Below are 22,269 nucleotides of genomic sequence, written 5' to 3' on the forward strand. Positions count from 1 at the left end.
CCACAACCCGCCTCCTCTCCCCACCAGAGGGCTCCTTACCACCTGAGGCTGAGGTGGAAAGAGAGGTCTGAGGAGAATGGGGAGTGGATGTCTCTGCCCCCCACAAGCTGGGAAGCAATCCTGAAGCCTTATACCCTGTTCCCGGGGAATGATGAGGCCATGTGAGCACAGGCTGACCTGGCATAGTTTCAGGGCATCTAGACCCTGTGTGGGCATCTAGACCTCTGATCCCAGGGTCCAAGGTCCCTTTTGGGCGCCCTCTACTTGAGCCTCTGGTCCTTTTACTCCAGTTCTCAACTCCAGGCAAGACCCTGAGACCCTGGGCCAGCGGATTCACCCAGAATGCCAGGCCTGGATGTCACTTGAGAGGAATCATTTATAGGGTTCTACCTCTACCAAGTTATTCAGACTCTGGAGGTGGGACCACTCGTGGAGAGGTTTTAAAAGCTCCCCTGGGGCAGGGAGAAACATTAATGAGTCCAAACCCAGGCTTTTTGAGGGGGAGGGTCTCACAGTTGCCTGCATCCCCAGGGCGCCAGCAGCACAGTGGGGACTGAAAGCCAGTGCTCCTCCCCAGACATTTTAATTTCTTTAAGTGTCAGGATGTTGCCCATATTTTCCCAGTCCCAGCTATGTGCTTCTGGTTCAGCTTATCTCCTTACAACAATGTCTCTCTTTTCTACAAAGCCAGCTTTATCCCTGCCTTTAAAACCCTGCTCAAAACTGTGCTCATGGTGGTCTTCTGACCAAATTCTTACCAAACTCCCTGTGTCTCCCCAGTCCCTAGTTACTTTAACTGCCCAGGGGTGCCCCCCTATGGGGAACTACTGTTTCTTCTGTGCCCTGGTTTCCCTCCCACTGTCTTAAACTGGGGCAGGGGGTGCTGCCTGGGGTTTAGACCCCTGTGTGACAAGGAACAGTACTGTCTCCAGCTTCAAGCTGAGAATTCTCTAGGGGTAGAAACAGTGGGTCTCCCACTAAATCAGGGACTTCCCTGGGCAAAGAGGGAGCTTGGCTCTGTCATTTCATCTCTCTGCTTATTACTGGCCCCCAAGTCCTGCTGACTTCTGAGAATCGTGCTCACTCCCAGAGGTTCCCCCTCCGCCTCTCCTCTTCTGATGCCTTGATATTACATAGAGAACCAAGAAGGTTCTTTCTGGACTTTTCTAGTTTTCTTAATTTTCCACCCTACCTCTGTTTTGGCCCAACCCCACCCTCATACCACCTGGAATCCCAGCAGCCACTTATTCTTCGAGGACAAATGTGACCCAGCACACCACTTCGTGGAGAGGGAACAAATCCAATGTAGTCAACTGCATGGGTTACAGACTCCCCAGGGGAGGGAAGGAGGGAAGAGGGAGGAAGACAGAAAGAGAGGGAGAGAGGGAGACAGGAAGGGTGGGGTAGAGAGAGGGAGAGAGAGAGATCTCTGTCCCAGAGCCAAGCTAAGCTGCTTGGGTGAAGCAGAAGAATTTGAGGAGGAGGAGAACGTAAGAGTGAGTGAGAAACACGGATCTCTTTGCTTTCCTGAGATTGGGGGCTGGGTGTCTCTCAGTGGAATTACTTTGGGAACCATAGCGAATTAGGTCCTCTAAGGCTAATGATGCAGGTGGGATACCGAAAATATGAAGCATCTGCTAAGGCTGACCACCAGAACGGATGCAGGGCTATCCTATGGAGGCTTGCTGTGCCAGGGGTTCCCTCTGGATCTGAGGAAGTCTGGAGATCCTGCAGGGGGGTCAGGGCCCCAGGCAATAGCTCTTTATTACGTGGGATAGTACTTCCATGTTTTAATAGCTGTGTGATTACCAGCTGAGTTATCATCTTTGTTTTCACCTTGGAATAGCTTCAGCTTTCTCAGAATCTAATCCAGACCGTTAGCCTGGTAGAGGTGGTCACTGGGTAGCAAGCAGTGTGGACAAGGATGGGATTCCCAAGGCAGCCAGGGTTGGGAGCTCAAACCGAGAGGCCAAGCCATGTCTGAGAGCTCAGGTCAGTGATCCCGGAAGAGCTGCCCCATCTCCAAGAAAGCAAAGGGATGTTCCCACCCCAGGCGGGCGGGGGCAGAGCAGCAACTCACAGCAGGCGGGTGGGGGGCAGCCCCTTGGGGTGAGTGTGGGGGAGAGAGGGTCATCCTCACGAGCACGGGCATCTCGTCGTCCGACATCGAGCTGGCTGGCTTGTCTCTGGTGGAGGGGGCGGCAACGATGCTGTTGGCGAAGCCCTGAGAGCCTGGCTTGGGCGGGAGAAGCTTGACAGGGACAGACACGGGCATGACCATAGGCGTGAGGCTTTCTGCCTCGGGAGGGAGCTGCGGTGGCGGCGGAGGCGGAGGTGGCAGTGGCGGCTGGGGCTGAGGCTGAGGCGGCAGGGCCTTCTCTCCTTCCTCCTACACAGACAATAAAGGCTTTGATCCTGGGCTGAGAGCAGCCTTCCCAAACTGGGGACGCACTCTGCTCTTCCTGAAATGTTGCAGGACATCATGAGTGGGTGATAGAGAACCACGGCAGGGTGGTTTCCTTCCTGCAACCCTGAGTCTCTTGGCTTTATTGAGGCCAGTTGGGAGTGGACAAGGCCATGCACTCTATTTTCTATGTTAAGAGAAGCTCCTCAACCATTATCACTTGTATAATTAAAACATATTAAAATTTTGTTGTTGTCATTGCTTTTAAAGAAAAGGATGTGGACTGGGAATTAGGCACAAAACAAAACAGGACACATAGGCTTTTGTGTAGGACCTCTGAATTCTATGGGCCTCAGTTTACTCATCTGTCCAATGGAAGACAAAGCTCTTTTATCTGGAATGGTCAGGAGATGGGGTGAACCGGGATATCCAGGCTTTTGACAAACAGACAGTTAATCCCATAGACTTAAACTTAGATCAACAATATCTAAAGATTTTGAGAAATTCTTTGATTTCTAATCTTACTCTAAAACCGCATGGATAGTTCACCACATGGATATCCTTCCTCCCTGGATAATCCTGAGGGTAATTAAAGACCTTCTTTTGCTAGAATCAAACAGTAGAGTAGAAAGTGCTGGCTGAGAGCCCAGTGGTCATGTTAGCTTTCCTTGGCCATCGGCTACTACGCTGGAAGGCCCAAGAGACTGGTCTTAGGTGCTTTAAGCAACAGAAGTTAAAAATAATATTGCCTCTATGTGTTTTCTTTGCTGTCTTTTTCAGAAAGTGGAGAGACTCGGATCCCTCAAGAATTTATTCTAGCCTCTGTTTTTGACCCTTGTTCACGAAACCAGTGGAAGCGGGGTCTGTTTGACCTGGCTGGCTCCTAGTGGCAAAGCTTTAAGGGAAGGACAGTGCCTTCCTGGGTGCCCACCTGGGGGTCCCATCACTCTCTGATGGCAGCAAAGCAAAGCAAGCAACACATGGCCTGGGAAGGGCTGGGCGCTGGCTCCTGCTAACCTGTTTGAGGTTGGGGGAGGCTCTCATTCCCCCATGGGACCGCATGTGGCCGTTCAGGGCAGGTAGGCTCTTGAATTCCTTCAGGCAGATGGAGCACGTCAATTTGTTCTTGGCATCAAACTGCTCCCCAAACACTCCTTTTGGTTGGCCACTGCTCAAGGGTAGGGACAAATGAGAGGACACACACATTGACAAAGAGGAAGGGTGACTTATCACAAGACCTCACACCCCACAGTGAACCCATTTCATTCACTCAGTGCTCCCACGGCCCCACTTCTATTATCTCAATACCCTTCAGAGAACTAAGCCCACTTTACAGGTGGAAAACTGAGGCTCAAGAGCGGGAAAAGGCTTACTCAAAATCATGTGGGAGTTGAGTAAAATATCCTTCATTCTAAGCCAACAAGTGCTAGGTTTTTTTCACCTCTGGCCTGTTATCTTTCTAGAGGCAGTTCAGGTGGCCTCTAAGCATTCCCTTAGAGACATGCATCTAAGTCCCCTGGCTTAGCCTCCAGACCACATGTCTCAGCATTTTATCAGGTTCTGGCTATGAATTTACCATGCCCATGATGGGGGAAAACAAGTCTGTACTATTCACTGCTGCATTCGCCAAGCTTAGCTCTATGCCTGGCAAGCAGTAGGTACCCAGTGAATATTGACTGAACAGGGGAGAGAATGTGGCCTCAGGACTCAATTCCAGTATTGCCACTTACGTGATGTACAACTCCAAGTCTCTGAGCCTGTTTTCTCATTTGTAAAGCCATTGGAATAAAGCCAAGAATGATTGAGCATTTACTATGTGCTAGGCACATGGTAATCCTACCTACCCCTACTGGGTTGCTTTATTACACAAAATATAGCGTGCTTAGCACACAGTAAATGCTCAGACACAATAGCTGCTATTATTATTATAAACTTCTTCAGAAAACTGACTTTGAATTTGAAAATGAGTCTGGAGAGACAACCCAGGAAAACCTCCTACTCTCCCCAAATGCCAACATGCCTTCTTGCATCCATCCTACCTTGACTCCGGGGACCCTGGCTGGGCTCTGCCATCAGGTAGGTGCATCTAATTTAATCCATGCAGGACATGGGAAGAAAGAAGAAAGAGAAAAAAAGTGTATTTCTACTGGGAGAAGTCTTTGAGCTAAGGGAACCCCAGGACCTGCACTTTCTAGAATACTTCCTCAAGCTCACAGTGGCCAGCAGTTCATGTCCAGATGCTGGGAGCACCTGACACTTCTTTCCCGGGCTTCCTCCAGCCCCCCAACCTGGTAACAGACCCACTCCAGGAGTTGCCACCAGCCCCCAGCCCACCAGGACTCAATCCCCTGCCTCAATACTCCCTTTTTTCCCTGTCCACTACCGTGTGCACAGACAGGCTTCATTTCCAAAAGACATAGAACAGAGAGCCAGACGACACAGCAGCATGCCCAGAGACCTCCTGCTTGTCATATCAGCACTGGCCATGTCACCTTATTCTTATATTCATAACAACTCTCCATTACCACTGGGCCTGGGTTTCAAGCAAGACAGAGTCAAGTGAAGCTCATCTCCAGCCTCCATCAGAGCCCTGTCTCTATCTATTCTGGCCCCTTTCTCCCATGAGCTGTTGTCACATGACTGTAGCACCTGGAACATGCCAAGGCATCGACAGTGCCCAGCACACAGGAGGCTGTTTTGTGGCAACTACATTTGGGAAACAATCAAGGATTAATAACAACCTTGGCCCATAGCCTTGCAGACGCCATTCAGATGGGGCATTTGCGCTCTAGGCCACCACAGTGGGCACCACTCCCCATTATCTCCTAACAAGCCACTTTGCTTACTCCCTTTACCTGCCTGGATCCTGAGGGCAGCTAAGATTCTCATCTCTGAAGCTAGCCGGGATATCCCCTCAGGGAGAGTCCCAGTGCTCGTTAGCATATTAATGGCTCTGAGAAGCCCCTCAGCATTGCAACCTGATTCACTGTAGGAGCCCCTCAGATGTATTGATCTGGAGAACCCGTCCCCCTCAGCCATTCCTATTAAACATTCTATGGTCTTCCTGGTCTGAGCAATATACTAGGAGAAATGCTGTCATAATGTGGTCTCCTTCCCAAAGAGGCAACAATTTCATGGGAATTCCCCGAGGATTCAGAACTAAGGGGACCAGATGCCTTCCCTGTGTGGTCCCTGGGCCCAACTCAGGCTTGACCGCTACATGCATCATTCAGGCCCGGTACTGGCCCCCTCTGCAGCAAGCTCAAGTTCAGCGGGCAGAGGGCTGAGTCGAAATTGATTCTGTGTTCCCTGTGCCTGGCACAGACAGTGTCTGGCATGTGTGAGTTAACGTTCGCGGTGTGAACAGAGAACAAAAGCCCGGGAGGGGCTGGCGAGAGGGCTGGGTGCTGCCTAGACTCGGCTCTCGCCGGAACAGCGGCACACCGAGGGACCCAGAGATGCTCCCGCTCTGAGAATACCTGGGGCCACAGGGCACTGGGAGACAGCTGCTGGTGCTGAGGCCCCATGTTGTTGAGGTGGATCCCGCTGGGGGACAGCAGCGGCCGGTGGGGGAGGGCCCCGCCGAGCCGGTTCAGGTCCGAGCTTGCCGGGTCTCCCATTCCTGCGTCGGGAGGCCCCAGGTCGCCGTGGGAGCTCAGCACGGCCTGGGCCTGCCTATCGCTCGGGTACGTCTTGGGCTGACTGTCCTCGCGCTGCTGGTGCTGGGGCAGGTGGCTCTGCTGGCAGACGTGGTGGCCGTAGGGCTGCTGGGGCTCCTGGTAGTAGTACTGGGGTACGGAGCCCAGCTGGATCAGCTGGACGGCGTGTGCCTGCTCCGGGCCGTACTGGTGGGCGTCCCTGTGGTAAGAGGGGGGCTGCAGGTGCATCTGCGGCGGCTGTTGCTGCGGCTGTTCTTGCAAGTGCTGCATCACGGGCTGGGGCTGGTAATACTGAGGTATCTGCATCGGACCCTGCCGTTGCTGCAGCTGCAGCTGCTGTTGCTGCTGCTGCTGCTGCTGCTGCGGGCGGCTCTGCTGCTGCTGTTGCTGCATTTCCTGCAGGGATAGAGGCTGCTGCCCAGCCTGCTGCGGCTGCGGCTGCGGCGGGTAATACTGCTGCTGCTGCATCTGCTGCATGTGCTGGGACAGCATCGGGGGGGCCTGCAGCGGCTGTCCTCCCTGCACCGGCATCTGGGCCAGCGGCTGCTGGTAGTCATAGTACAGGTGCCCCTGGCCGGCGTGTGGCCCCACCTGCAGGGCTGGTTTGGACAGGCCACCGGGGAAAGCGGGGTGAGCCTGCTGGGGCACCTGCTGGTAGCGAGCAGGAAGAGCCGGCGCCGGGGGCTCCATGGGCTTCTGGGACAACAACTGGCGGAGGGCACTGTCAGGGGCCCCGTCCATCACTGCCGACTGGGTGTGCAGCACCTGGGCCATATTGTTGACCTGAATTCGCAGGTTTTGGTTGGCGAACACCTGGGTGAAGGAGTCTAGCTTGTGCAGGACACCGCTGGTGAGTTTCTGGGTGCGGATCTCACTGGCCTGGGAGTAGGTATACTGGTAGCCATCGGCGGGCTCAGGCTGGGCCGGGGTCCCCCACATCATGTTTGAGTTGGTCAGGTTGCTGCGTAGCTGGACGTGGTTGCCAGGCCCAGTGTGACCTCCCCACCCTCCCTGCCTCGAGGTATCCACTTGGCCTAGGTTTTTGGAACCAACAGGCAAGCCTAGACCATCCCGAGTATCTTGAGGGAAGTGAGGGGAGAGGGGCGATGCCTGAGGGGCCTCCAATCCAGGCCCTGTGACTGTATTCCCATAGTTGTGGTTCAGCCCACCATGGATGCCAAGCGGTGGCTGTTGGTAGAAAAGGTTCTCACCACTGTGGGCCACGTGATTGGTCTTGTAGAGTTGCTGATCCCCCATGGCGCCTGCCTTGGCTGGGAACGTCCAGCCACAAAACCATAAAAAAAGGTCAATGAAACAAAACCCAAAAGGACTGAAACCCTGAGAAGCTGAGAGAAGGTGTCCACACTATTCCACGGCTGACATGTCTGTGAACGTGGCTGCAGCCAGATGTTCCTGTGGGCCTGTACCACTCATGTGCAGGGAGGGGGGCTTGACATTGTCACGGGGGCTGAGGTACGAACCGAACACCACCGTGGGGCAGAGATGTCGTGCACACCTGTAAGACAAGGTACAAAAGCACAGGACCAGATTTACTCGGATGCTCCACATGAACAAGGACATCTATCCCAACCAATCAGAATTTAATACAAAACAGAAGACTTGATTCAAAATAGCCTGTTTCATACACTGCCCACCCTTTATACTAATTCTGCAGCTATGGGCCCTCGTGGGAGACAGAACTCTCTTAGTTTCCAGCCTTTGTTCAATGGCTCATTAGTTCATTGATTTGTTAATTCATTGTTTTTTGCTCACTGATTAATTCCTCCATTCTTTGGAGGCTTGGCACTATTCTAGGACCTGCAGGGGATGCGAAGAAGGTTAAGGCATTCATTTATCAACTTTTCTGCTCAACACATACTTACTAGACACCTACTAAGCATAAGGCACAATGCCAGGGAATGACTGCAACATGGGCCAGCTCTTGAGGTGTTTATGGTGGGAAGAACATTTAAGGAGGAAGGATGCACATAATAAAAAGGTAAAAGAACAGATATGGGAACTCAGACTGGAGAGCTTATGCCGGGTAAGAACAGAACTGGAGAAAGTATCAAGGAGGAGTACGGCACATATTAGTTTGCCTGTCCAGTTAACAAGGTTCCCTGCTTTCTGAGGTCCCCACTCAGGCAAACATCTCCAAACAGGGTTGACCTGGCATGAAAAACCATACCAGGACAAGTCTTAGAACCATGAACTAGGCCATCTGGGGAGACAGGTTTAGTCTGGTTTGAGTCAGATAGTTTTTTTAGAGGACTTCTAACTGGGGTCTATAAACCCCCGGGAGTACATGAAGACTTTCCAAGCACTACACACATGCACTCCAAGTTTTAAGAAAAACTCTTTCTTCCTCTAAATTCAGACAGCCTCAAACTTCCATAGAAGCTATTTTCTAGAACCAAATAGTGATGAAGGTGCAAGTTGACATTTTAAACTTGCACTCTCACAATTGCCCTCCTCCTTTCCAAAAGGAAAGACAGACCTTTGACTCACATTGTCTCAAATCTTTTTTTTTTTTAAAGCCAAGCTCTTTAATTCATACATGCTCCGAGAAATCAATAAGAAAACATCACTATCCCAATAGAAAATACGAAAACAATATGGAAAGATTTTTCAAATAAAAGAGAAAGAATTCCTAAACACATGGAAATTCAGCCAAACTTGCTCATAATAATCTACGTACTAAAAGGTCTCTGAGTTACCAATCAGATTCACCTGACAGATTGAAAATACATCCAATAGTTTGATAACGCACCTTTTTATCAGAGTACTAGGGAAAATGGCTCTCACAATGTTGGTAAGAATATAAATTGATGTAATCCTGCAGAGCACAATTCGTTAATAGCTATCAAAAGTCAAATGTTAACATTAAAATTCAAATGTATTCAACATCCTTCAATCAAGGAATTTCATTTTGGAGGATTTATTCAATAGGCGTGACCTCATCCCAAATCTGAACAGGGCTTATTACTCAGTAAAACCCCCCTGGCCACCATATGAAAGGACATCTAGAAAATAAGCAACTCTAATAAATGAGTAGTGTATCTTCTTTGACGCTGGGTGGTTTCCAATTCTTTTTTTCCCCCTTAGGAAAACCTAATAAAAGTAATTAAAGTCTAATTGTTAGTGATAGATCACTATGTGATTTTCGGTATAGAACTCCGAAGCAGATCAAGAACTGAGTGATCCTGTTTTAACAAAACTTCCATCCGTTCACGCGAATGAGGATATACAGTGCTTACATACGTATGAATGAAAAACAGAAATGCAATCAGTGTTGGCACCCGTCTCATATCTCCTACCAAGCGTCATATTCTTCCAAGGATTTAAAAACAAACTGAACAAATAACCCCAGGCCAGCAATATTCTGTTTCTGGACGTGGTGATAACGGTCCTAGTGCGCTCACTCGGCTAATTCAAGCTGTAGGTTCTGGTCATATATAGGCATGTCTGTTGTAAATCAAAAAAAAGGTTTGTTTTAAAAAGTCGCCCAGCATTACCATCCCACCAAGAGATGCACCTTCAGTGTAATTTTAGGTTTTATGTTTATTAATTATTTATCCAAATTAGCAATACATTTATGTTATTTTGATTAATTATCTCCTATCAATAATTTTTATCAATAACTCAAATAAGAAAATGTCAACACTTAGAGCTTTATGATTTCAGGAAATTAAAGAGGTTTTAATTTCATATAAAATTGTTATGGAGAAACATGATAGGGAACAAATGAGAGAGTTTTAAGCATAAGATGGATTACATACATTCCATTAGGATAAAATTCCACAGGGCAAGTGAACAGAAATAAAATTTCAAGAAGAAAAAGGAACACTGACTATTAGTGAAGAGGATGTCTGTGCATTTTAAAAATGGATGATGGGGGATATTGAATGTCTATGGTGCTTGGATTCCAGTGGATAAATTTAAAACAGTGATGTCATAGTTTTACTTAAAAATATCAATGTTGGTAATATGCTGGAACTTGCATCTTCTGCAAATGTATGATAAAAAATGTAGAGGTAAACTTGAAAATATGTGAGTGGGTCATTATATTTACCATATCCTTTTATGCGGGATTTTAAGCCACAAAGTGTGGAGACCATTATAGTAGCCCCCTCCAACCGGAAGCTAGACTGAGTTGGTCTCTGTCCCTTTCTGCATGATAGAGAGGGACAAATTCAGAGCAAGGAATTGGGTTTGGCTTGGTAGAATGAAGGGTGGATGAAGGAAAGCAGTGGGAGGAAACCATGGTGGCCAAGGAGAGCCGGAACAGCTCCTGAATATAACCGTGAATGGCTGCTGAAGACCTCCCAGCAGTGGCACGATGATGCTGGGCGGGATGGCCCTGAGCTTCAGAAGCAGGGTAAGACCCGATCCCCTCATTGAAAAGGCAGTCCGGGGGCACCTGGGTGGCTCAGTGGGTTAAAACCTCTGCCTTCGGCTCAGGTCATGATCTCAGGGTCCTGGGATGAGCCCCACATTGGGCTGTCTGCTCAGCAGGGAGTCTGCTTCCCCTCTCTCTCTGCCTGCCTCTCTGCCGACTTGTGATCTCTCTCTCTGTCAAATAATGAATAAAATCTTTAAAAAAAGAGAAGAAAAGGTCATCCGTATCACCTGAGAGCTTGGTAAAAATTCAGATTCTCAGGCTTCAGCCCTCATCTACTGAAACATCATCTGCATTTTATCAAGACCCCCAAGTGATTCATGTGCATATTAAAATTTGAGAATTTTAGTAGGCTCTTGCTGCATCCAGATGAGACCTAACAAAGACCTGAACTTAGATGATGGTAAGCAGAACCAAGGGAGAAACAAGAAAAACAGCCCCTGTGGTGCCAGTGGGAAGTGAGTCTCCTTCAGGGGCTTATAACCCAGTCTGAAGAGACACCCCTTCTTTCCTTGCACAAGCTCTCCTCCTTGACATCCCTTCTCCCCACTATACCTTGCTGACTCCCAGTCATTACTCCCAGCCCAGAGGGTCTGCCTACTCCAGCTGCCTACCCCAAATTCTACTTCCACGTTCAAAGGCAAAGGCGACTTCGTGTTCCCCAGAATAGATGCTCCTCTAAACTCTTGCCCTCAACTCCTCCCTCTCTCTTAACCAGCCTCACAACCTATCCATTTACCTCCTCATGTTTTCTTAACTGCATCCATTTTCCCTGTTCCACTACTATCACCTTAATCCAAGACACCTCATTTGTCTTCCAGACCATCCCAATAGCCTTCCAAGCCATCTCCCTGCTTTTGGTCTTATCTATGCTCCAGACAGCAGCAACACAATGAACTTTTCAAATATAACTCCAATCCCATCACTGTTCAAAATTCTTTGATGTCATTTTAGTGCTCCAAGGTTAAAAATTAAAATCATGAACAAGGCCAATTCGGCACAGCAGTCTGTCCCAGTCTGGTGATGTATTTCTCTTTCCTTTGTTTTCTACCCCCTTCCCATCCCACCACCCCAAGACATTCTGGTCTTCTTGAAGCTGCCACATTGTCACCCACCACAGGAACTTTGCACATGCTGGTGTGTCCCCACACCCCTAATTTGGGAAATTGTTCCTCTTCCTATACTCTCTTCATCTAGTGACGTCCTGGGCATCCTTCATTCAGATGTCAGTCAGCTCAGGCTATATTTCTCAAGGAAGTCTATCCTGATCCCAACCACAAGTAAACATCAGGGTCATTTCTTACACGTTCCTTTCTTTCAAACCACTCTTCTTAGTCCATAATTGTACTTCCACCAGTACCACTATTTAATTAATGGATTTCTCTTTATTAGAGCTGGGGCCACATCCATTTTTGCCTCTGATCCTATTCCCAAAGCCTACCATAATGCCCAGCATATTGTAGGCCCTCCAGTAAGGATTTGTTGAAAGAGGAGTAATATTTGTTGAATTAATGAACTGATGAATGAAAAACAAACAAACAAACAAACAGAACAATGATCAAGTGTCCCGCTAAATTGGTATCAGCAGAAAAAGATGCTTCAGTGTAGGGGGAAATGAATGTTAAGTTCTTATGGAGAACAGTCAGATTTACCTGGGTGTTGATGGACCAATAGGGTTTATACAGAGATGAGAGTACCAGGAAGGGTATTCTGGCTGAGGAAATAGCGTGTATAAAAGCATGGAGTCAGGGGCAGGTGTCCAAGTCAGGAACTCACTGATGATCAGACTGAACTTGTGAGGCAGGGATAAAATGTGGGGGCTTTAAAATGACCTCTAGCAGTGTTATCCTGTGGGCATTAGGCCTGGTGGAAACACTGCCCTGCCTAGCTTAAACCTCACCACCTAACTTTTCTCAAAAGTCTTTGCACCTCGTTACCTCCCACAGGAAGAATTACTTATCGGAACTCACCAGATTCTGACCATGACCTGATTTCATGTTCCTCCACTGTGCCCCTGTGGGTGGAATGGAAGCTAGATACTTTTACTTCTGTTGAAGTGTCCGCTTTGTGTTCTCAGCTACAGAAATCTATTCTTTATTCTCTAATATTTTCAGAACTGGAAATGTAGTTTATTTACAAGTACAGAGCCCTACAAAGTCAGAAGTGGTTCCTGGGTCAGCAGCATAAGCATCACATGGGAACTTGCTATAAATGTTAACTCTTGGCCCACACCCAAATCCACTGAATCAGCAACTTGGTTGGGGGACAGCAGTCTGTGTTTTAACGAGCCCTCTGTTGGGTCTGATGCCCTCTCCAGTTAAAGACTGCAATAAAGCTCATCTAATCTCCCCACGTGACAGATTTAGACACTGAGGCCCAGAAAATAGTGCCCAGTTCACAGGGGCAGGCATTTAAGAATCATACATTGAATAGAAGAGAGGGGAAAATGACTTCCGTAGGAAGACATAACGAAGTAGTGGGAAAACCAGGTGCTATTTATGTTAATTAATTTTTAAAAAGATTTTATTTATTTATTTGACAGAGAGAGAGCATGAGCAGAGGGAACAGCAGGCAGAGGGAGAGGGAGAAAAATGGCCCCTGTGGCCTTAGGAGCCGGATGCAGGGCTCGATCCCAGGGCCCCGAGATCATGACCTGAGGTAAAAGTGGACACTTAACCGACTGAGCCACCCACACGCCCCTATTTTATGTTAAATTTATAGATTTTTAAAATTTTATTTATTTATTTTCCCCAAGAACTTAAATTCTTTGTATTCTGCATATGTGCATACATTTATATATATACATATATATTTTAAATAGGAACTATAATTATGTGGTTTAAAATTCAAAAGGCATAACAATATACAAAAGAGTGAAAATTACCCCCAAATAAATAAGTGCTTAAAAAGAAAGTGAGGGGCACCTGGGTGGTTCAGTTGTTAAGTGTCTGCCTTCGGCTCAGGTCATGATCCCAGAGTCCTGGGACTGAGCTCTGTTTTGGGCTCTCTGCTCAGCAGGGAGCATGCTTCTCTCTCTCCCACTCCCCCTTGCTTGTGTTCCCTGTCCCATTGTGTCTCTTTCTGTCAAATAAATAAATAAAATCTTTTTTTAAAAAACAAAGAAAGTGGTGGCGCCTGGGTGGCTCCGTGGGTTAAGCGCCTCTGCCTTTGGCTCAGGTCATGGTCTCAGGGTCCTGGGATCCAGCCCTGCATCAGACTTCCTTCTCAGCAGGGAGCCTGCTCCCCCCCCCCTCTGCCTGCCTCTCTGCCTACTTGTGATCTCTCTCTCTCTGTCAAATAAATAAATAAAATCTTAAAAAAAAAAAAGAAGAAAGTGAAAAGTTAGAGCAAAAAAATTTTTTTAAAAGGTATGAAAAGTCTTCCTTTTGCCTCTATTCCCAGATACCCAGCAGCCCAACCCTCTTGGGATAATCACTCAGATTCTTGTGTATTCTAGAAACATTTGCCTTTTGCAAAGAGGATAGCATGCCACAGTTCAGCATCTTGTCAAAAGGTTTCTTAAATATACATTTAAAACCTAAAAACTGTTCTTGGTGGATTAGTCAATCTTCTAGAATTGTCATAATACCATCGCAGGGTTCAAGTCTTAATGATTTTTCTAACAAGGTAACTGCTTTCCTCATTATGTAAAACATTTCCTATTGGGTAATTGGCACCAGGAGCTTTTTCACTCGTGAACTAATTAACAGAGCTACTACTTTCACATTCCTTGGATCAATTCCTTCCTTAGAGCAAAACTCAGGGATTCCAGAGTAGAACCAACAAATGAAGGCTTACTCAGAACCCGAGGTGCCCTCTCCGTTCCTCCCAACGCACGAGAGCCACACGACCTGCTCCCATGCCCATCTGTCCACTGGCTGTCCTGTCATTCTAAGGCAGGGACAGCATCCTACTTATCTTATGTCCCCAGAAGCTCAATCAACGCTCATTGAACCGATACGCTGAGGCAAGCCGATGAGACGGGGAGTACTTCAGCCCTGACACGGAGCCAGGGATGTAGTCTCTTATTCTCTGTTTCGGGCTGAGTGCCCTACAGCCCCAGCTGGGATACTGTAGGTAGTAAGGCTCTGCACAGAGTTTTCTACACTGGAGCTTTTCTGTACGGGACCAGCTAGCAAATATGCTCAGGTTTGTGGGCCATACAATCTTGGGACACAACTTCCCAGCTGCAGCGTGAAAGCAGCCATAAAATGATATATGGCTGTGTTCTGATACAACTTTATTTATGGACAAGGAAATGTGGATTTGACATCTTTTCCTCATATCAAGACATATTACTGTTCTTCTTCTGATCTTTTCTTCAACCATGAACACATGTAAAAATGCTTCCTTATTAGCTCACAGGTGTGGGCTGGGTTTGGCCCTGGCCAAAGTTTGCAGACCCCCATTCTGATGCATCAAAGTCCCTACCAGTCTGTCTGAGCCCTCACCCTCCCCGCCTGGAGCACCAGGAGACAGAGCACAATCTGCAAGGAGGATATCTGTCCAAAAGGACTGTCCTTTGAACCAGAAAGAGAGAGAGGGAGGAAGTTGACTTTGGCCAAGGACCCAGCGGGACTTGTTTGCTTATAATTCAGCCGGGGTAACACCCTGCTCCCGCCAGACCACCACCGCTGGTTGGAGGAAGAAAAACCAAAAAGATTTCCCTTTTTCCGACACCAGGTCATCATTCAGAGTCTGTATACACAATCCCCCAAATGACTTGGCTTGGGTTTTGGGCAAGCCTTCCCCTCAGGTCTGTCAAAGGAGCTTCATGTGGGTTCTCCTGGGATTCTTCTCACTCCAACTCTCTCCCCAGCTCCCCAAAGGAGGCAGAGGCCAAGGGCAGCTCTCCAAGGCATGGGCCCATGGTTCATGGTCTCCTTTATAGCAATGTTGTTGTTTTAAATACTTTCTGATTAGTCTTCTAAGTAAAGTTGGTGGGTATTTTATGATTCTGTAACCCAATGACTGCAGACGAGTTTGGTCAGTGCTGGCTGTTAGCATCGTTCCCCCTCACAGAGTGACTGGTCTGCTCTTTTCCTTCTTAGCCTGCTGCTCCCTGTCCTGGGTCTCTGATGACTCCCCACAGTGGAAGGATTTCCAAGACTTCCCTTGGGCTTTAAGGGACACTTATTGCCCCCTCTTTAGGACTCACCCTGTGGCATCAACTATCATTCTAAGCCCAGGAACCAGGAAGAAGCCTGACACATAGCCCGGGAACTTGCAAAATGGGAGTTTGGATTGTGCTTCCGACGGACAGTCACCATCAGTAAATGGCGATGGGAGCTATTTCATTTTCTTGGGGGGCAGAGCTATTTCACTTTCTGACCCACACTGTCCACTGCCATTGCTCATTCCTTTGGGCTAGCAGTAGTCCTCGACCAGGGAATCAACACCGTCTTCCCCCGGTGACTGCCTCATGCCATTTCTTCTCTCCCTCCCCTCCAGCCCCCTGAAGGATGTGGATGCTAAGGATATAGGGAAATAAGGGATCACAGAAATCTAGGATGGCTTCCTGGAGGAGGCAGCCATGGTCTGAGTGTGCCTTGTTGATATATTTCTGAATATAGTTTTGGAAACCACCTTCCTCCACAAATGGCTAGATCTAGGTAGGGACATTAGGAGTATGGGCTTTGACTCTGGGAATACGGTGCAATTAAAGGGGCACTGGAGAAACAAACAGAAGACTCAGCTATGCCTATATTGACTGTGTGACCCCGGGCAAGTCATTTACCCTGTCTGGACCTCAGCCACATTTGTATGTATCCAGATAATTAAAGTCAAGTTTTTCTAGAGGGAGCCTGAATGAAATCCATAAAATCCCTACCTCATCTTTTATAAATTTGTAGAAGCTGAAATTAATGGTGCAGTATCTAATTAGTATTCCATGTGCAGAGTGGACAACTGTTCAGGGGTGAATGCATACAGCTTAGTGATTGCTACGGGGTGTCTATCTCCCTTAGGACAGAGAAGTTAGGGAGGAGGAGGCAACTGATATGAATGGATGTGGCCCAGCACTTCCTGACTCCCCAGGACTCCATGATGTAACTGCTCCAGGAGACCAGAGTGGGACCTGCTCAGATTCACCTGGTGAGATCCATGTTTGTCACAGAGCAAGTCAGTTACATCCTGGGGAGAAGGCGACATGGGAAACAGTGTAGGAAATTTATACCCCAAACTTAGGGCTCCTTAGATCTCAAGGGAAAGATGCATCAGATTCTGGGGCAGGAATGCCAGGGATGAGGTCCACACGGGCTCCAGGAAGGCTCCTCCCAACCACAGCTGACCGCTCCTGGTGGTGAGGCAGTTGACAGGCAATGCGGCCAAGAGGTCCACAGAGAGAAGGCAGGCCAGGGGGATCACCCGAACAAGCCACACAGGAGGTCCCAAACAGTGACTACTCCATAAGAACATGCTTCTCCTAAGGAGGAGTTCCAGGAGAATTTCAGAATCCATCAGCAACCATAACGAAGACCGTACCTGTGCCAAGAAACCTGACCAAGTCATAGCTGCTGCCCTCAAGGGGCTTACAGCTGATGGAAGGCCATCCATGCCCGGCCCATCCTTTATATTCTTTCATACCATCTAGCCCCAAGGACCTATGGTGCCAGGACTCTGCTAGAGGGAATAAAAACCTGAAAACCTGCATCTTCAACCTCACAGTCTGGGGTAACGAGGCTGGGGTGGGGTTTCCAAAAGACTCCAAGGAATTTCACAAGGAGGAGGAAGTGGAGGGCCTGGGGGAGTGTTGCGAGGTGACTCTAGCCAGGGCCCAGGAGGCACAGTGGGCAGACCCTTGCTGTTGGGGATGGGGTGGATATTTCTGTGGGGTGGACACTGGAAGAGGGGCTGGGCCTGGAGCCACAGGGAGGATCCACCACTCTTGTCCCTGAGGACCTAGGATGTGGGCTTTGTGAATCAACACGTGGGATTGCAGCCAAAGAAAGGATCCCCATCCCTGCCCATAGCCCCCTGTTCAGGGCAGGGCAGGGCAGGGCAGGGCAGGGAGAATGGAAGATTCCCTCCAGCTGTTCTGATGACACCTAGGAAGTGTGGGGGATGAAGAGGGACTGAAGGGGTGCTGGTTGGTGGGTCGATCTGACACCTGTATTCTGCCTCTAGCCTCAGAGTCAATTATAAATCTAAGAAAACCCAAGTCGAGCATCTGAGGGCTCTATTCCTCCTACCTATGACTCAAGCCCCACATCCAGCACCCTGGGTTCAGCCACCAAGAGGGCCTCCAGCAGGTCAGTGGTACAGACCGGCTTCCTCAGCAGGGGCGGATGAGAAGGGCAGCAGCCTGCTCTGCCTCCTGGGATAGACCAGCCCATAGACTATCCTGCCTTAGGACTCTAAGTAGGCTGCCCAGTCAGGGCTTCTGTTCCCAAATGGAACAGCTGGCTTGGCTTTGGTCTATGGCCTTTAAGGTCTGATGTTGATATAGAAGACAAATGCTACCGGACACCCAAAGTCTCAAAGATGGGGGTCAGTGTCTTGGAGAAAACACCGCCCTTCTTTCTGGAAAACAGCCTCCAGCTCATTGGGTGACAAAGTCAGTGACGCTCCTTTATGTGTAAAATAATTATGCCTTGCATTCCTGGTGCTGGCGGTGTCTGAGGGTCTCGCTTGGCTCTCCCAGCCGCGTTTCAGACAGGGGGCTCCCCGGGTTATGATGTCAGTGCTATATCTGGCCATTCTGTAAACAGCAGCGGCAACGCAGCCCCATCCTGTGGCAATGCCATGGCTCCCGGGCTCTTCACTTGTATGACTAGGGGGCTAAGACAAGCAGAAAAGCATGCCCAGTCTCAGAGGTCTGAGACTTTGGAGGAAATTCTGGGAGTCAGGAAACAAACCAGAGGGACCTCTGTGTCTGGGGAAGGAAGCCTTCCCAGAGGCACTTCCTGAGGGGCTCCCTCCTCCAGACCCCTATAGATTAGACTCTAGCCCATCATCACCGCTCATGCCCGAACCTTGCCAGCCCTGAGGGCCGCTGGAGGCCCATTGTGGTCAGCTCTGGGACCAGCCTCGGCCTCAGGCCTGGCTCTGTGCCAACTAGGTGTTTGCTCTATGAAGCAGACAGAGGGCCTCACAGCCCACCTGGAGCCTCCCGTCACCCTGTAGCCCCCTGACCAAGGTTTGACTCTGTGGCTTGGCTGCCCAAGATGTCTCCTTTGTCCTCTGGTGTGCAGAGGCCCCCACCAGATGAGAGGGGCTCCTGGTCCCCGGGTTCTTGGGAAGTTCTCTGGGGAGCAAACATGGAGCAGATCCCAGAGGTGAATGTCCTGCAAGAGGCAAAGCTGATGGAGTTGTGGAGACCAGTTCTGTCAGGAGGGCTTCGTCCCGAATCAACAGTGTGCCGAGGTGAGGAATAGCAGCAGGCTTTTATCTACAGATGCTTCTAAGAGTTCAAATACTATAAAGTTGGAAGCAACTATTCCCAACAAACCCCTCACCTGAGATTCCCCCACTGTGGAGTTCTTTTTGCTGATGATGGGAAGGACACGAAGCTTGGTTTCCATTTGCCCAAAAGGCTACTGACAGGCCTCAGGGAATCAAAAGGGTATCTTGCCCTTTTCTGGGTTTGCTCCCTCCTGGTGATCCTTTATATCCTGGGAAGCCCCCAAACCTGTCCGGACTTGCCCAAGTCTGATATTCTGTTGGTCATCCGTCCCTACCATCTCACTGTCTCAAATTCTTACATACATATTTTTGAAGATTTATATATTTATTTGAGAGACAGAGACAGAGAGCACATGTAAGTGGGAGAGCACAGGCCAGGCGTGGGTGAGCGCAGAAGGACAGGGAAAGCAGTTTCCCCGCTGAGCAGGGACTCGATCCCAGGACCCTGGAATCATGACCTGAGCTGAAGGCAGACGCTTAACTGACTGAGCCACCAGGCACCCCTCACTGTCTCAAAGTCTTGCCCAACCAACTTCCCTTTGCTGCTCTAAGACCAGGAAGCTTCAGGATGCATCCACCAGGGGCCCCGTGGCTGAAATGAGAGGGCCGAAATGGGGCCTTTAGAGCTTGGGGATCTTGGGGAGAATGAGGACCATACCCTAGAGGAAGGATTTACAGGCCCAGAGACGAATCCTTCTGCTTGCTGGAAATATTACTCACCACGGAGTCGTATAAGGTATTTTATTTTTCAACCAATGCTCAATTTTAAGTTCTGAAGGCACAGAATTGTGTCTTAATACCTCTGTTTGTATGTCTCTCCCTACCTTCTCCACCACGTCATGAGCAGTGTTGGGCCCAAAGCAGGTCCAGTCAATTCTTACGGAATGCAGCAACCAAGTTTGCCAAACATCAACACCGTGTGCCTGGTGAAGGATCAGGACGTGAAGGAGACAATCCCCTTCCCAGGAAGCTGATGTGGCCCAGTGTAAAGCCTAGGTGGGATACCAGCCTATGAATGTTCCCAGCAGTGCCCAGGCGTCCTCCAACCCCATGTGGAGACAGATCGCAGAGAGATGGGCTGTGGTTGGGAGAAGAGAGGTAAGACCCCCGCCGCCATGCTGATGAGCTGGACTAAAGCTGCTGAGCGAACAGGAAGGAAGAACAATAAAGATAGCGTGGCCAACGTGCCTGGGATGCCAAGCTCGGGCCAGGCACAGTGCCAAGTCCTTCACATGCCCTTCACCTACCCCCACACCACCCCAGTGGGAACCCACCCCCCTTACACCTCACTACCTTATTGATCTCCCACAGACACCCCAAGATAGCATTCTCAGATGAGTCCCCTTCCAAACCTCTGTGAGATCTGTTTAGGCTACACCCCCAGGAGTCCAGAATTCCCTTTCTAGTAAGTTGGTTACAGAAGACAACAAATGACACGTACAGACAAGCGTGTACACTGCAGTACTGTTTTGAGTAGCCAAAGATTGAAAACATCCCAAATGCAGACCAGTAAGGGACCAATTAAAGAGAATTATAGAATAACCCCAGGGTGGAATACTATGCAGCTATTAAAAAGAACAAGGAACCTCTCTGTGGACTGATATGGAAAGCGCTCCAAAGTTAAAACAGAATATACACATATCTGTAAATAGTCGATTCTCATTATTAGTAGTCCTATGTCCTGTAAAGTCATCAAGAACACGGAATTCGTGAACACTCTACCACTGCTTCTGAGGAAAATACAAGTCAGGTCCCCATGAGGTCACAACATTTCCATCAACTGATCAGTACATATCTCGTTTTACGTGTGTTTCTGCTTGAAGTCACCTTATTTAATATATATTGCTGATTCATAAACACTGAACTCACGGCCAACAGCCCTTTAACTCTTATTTAAATGAAGCTTATCTAACAAGTGTTTTCTCCATAGGTCACACGCAACCTGGCACTTCGGAGCCCTAGCCAGCACAGCAGACCACATCTGGGGGCCACGTTAAAACGGCAAAATCAATAGGAAGCACAAGAAGGTGAAAAATGTGGCCCGAAACAGAACAGGAGAAGGACACCTGTTTATAGCATGAGCGCCTAACAGGAAGGCAGCGCATCACACGGGGCAGCCTCAGCTGGGGATGTGTGTTGGGCAAATCCAATGTCCACTGCCAATGTGGACAATGCCGTGTCCGCCAATGACTTCCCAAATGTTGCCAAGTATTGATTTGGGGGTTATAAGTAAATCGGAGAGAGCAGAAGAATTTGTAAATACAGAACCCGTAAATAGTGAGGACCCGCCGTATATTCACAGTTGGTGGCTGTGCAAAAAGAAAGTTTCGAAGGATCCAAGAAACCAGTAAGAGCTATCTGTGGGGAGGGGCTGTGTCTGGGCTGCATGGGAAGAGATTGGGAAGGAGACTCCATTTTATAGCTTTTTATGTTTTTCTCAATTATTGAACCACAGGAAGCAATTACTTCTTCAAAAATAAAGACATCTTAAAACATTGAAAAACCTGCACGTACACTTAAAAGCCCTACATTCACGCCTTAAAATTTTATTTTATCTTCAAACACAGATATCTTCAGAATCTTTCTGAGGCAGCGTCCAGGCCTCTGCACACAGAGAGCTTTGTGTCTTTGTGTCTCATCTGTCGACGAGAGCTTTGCATTTGTCTTTTCGGCATAAATCGCCCCACCATGCATCATGGGTCATTTTCTAGTGCGGTGTCTGGAAGGTAAGGGCCAGTGGTCAGTGGAGCAGCATGGCACAGACTCCCCCTAACAGGGACATCCGGCCCTCTCCTCCCAGGGCTGGTCTCTGCAGCCGTGGTCATGCACACAGCCGGAGAGGGATGTTTCTCAGAGCGCCTTGCTTCCATCAATTCTTTCCAAAGCATTCAGTTCACTTTTCACAGAAACAGCATTTCTAGGTCTTCCGTGTACTCAGAGGTCATCTGCTCACGTCACATCGACGTGACATCACACTGCCAATTGCAACTTGGCCTAAGCAGGTGGATTGTGAAGGCCGGACCACCCCTGTCGGGGTGGGGGCTGCGTGGGCGGTCTGGGGGCCGAGGGGTTCTGGGCAGCCACCGGTCATGAGGTAGAAGGTGGCTGACGACGGCCTCATCTGTGCCTGAACATGCCTTGTGACCCTGAACACACCACGAAGAAGCAGGATGTCGCTGAAGCATGTTTTCGTGTCTGTTCTTCATGCATGTTATGTGCCAGTTAGGTCTGTGGGTCAGAGACTGTCCGGGGGCGGAGGGCTGGTCCCCGGCGTGCGGTGCTCAGAGCAGAGCTGGGCGGAAGGACAGAGTAGGCCCTCGGCAAACATCTGAAGGGAGAGACTTTCCTTAGAGTCCTCCAAGGTAGGATTTCTGACAAAGCAGACATTTGGCCATCCCATTTTT

General features: G+C 48.9%; 1 protein-coding gene across 13 annotated transcripts in view; it reads right to left on the reverse strand.

Moving 5' to 3' along the window:
* Positions 1–22,269, reverse strand: part of TRERF1 (transcriptional regulating factor 1) — a 202,133-nt gene that overhangs the window by 30,825 nt on the left and 149,039 nt on the right. For 9 of the 13 annotated variants that reach the window (XM_044250812.1, XM_044250821.1, XM_044250837.1 and 6 more), the window contains 4 exons: positions 5,884–7,579; positions 4,444–4,490; positions 3,422–3,572; positions 2,081–2,389 (listed from right to left, as the gene is read on the reverse strand). In XM_044250812.1, coding sequence (XP_044106747.1) covers positions 2,081–2,389; positions 3,422–3,572; positions 4,444–4,490; positions 5,884–7,320 — 1,944 coding nt within the window. In that variant the 5' untranslated portion in view covers positions 7,321–7,579. The remainder of the gene's footprint in view (positions 1–2,080; positions 2,390–3,421; positions 3,573–4,443; positions 4,491–5,883; positions 7,580–22,269) is intronic. The other 4 variants (XM_044250889.1, XM_044250880.1, XM_044250905.1 and 1 more) reach the window with 2 other exon arrangements.

Source organism: Neovison vison, chromosome 1 (assembly GCF_020171115.1).
Source record: "Neovison vison isolate M4711 chromosome 1, ASM_NN_V1, whole genome shotgun sequence".
Taxonomy (NCBI): Eukaryota; Metazoa; Chordata; class Mammalia; order Carnivora; family Mustelidae; genus Neogale; species Neogale vison.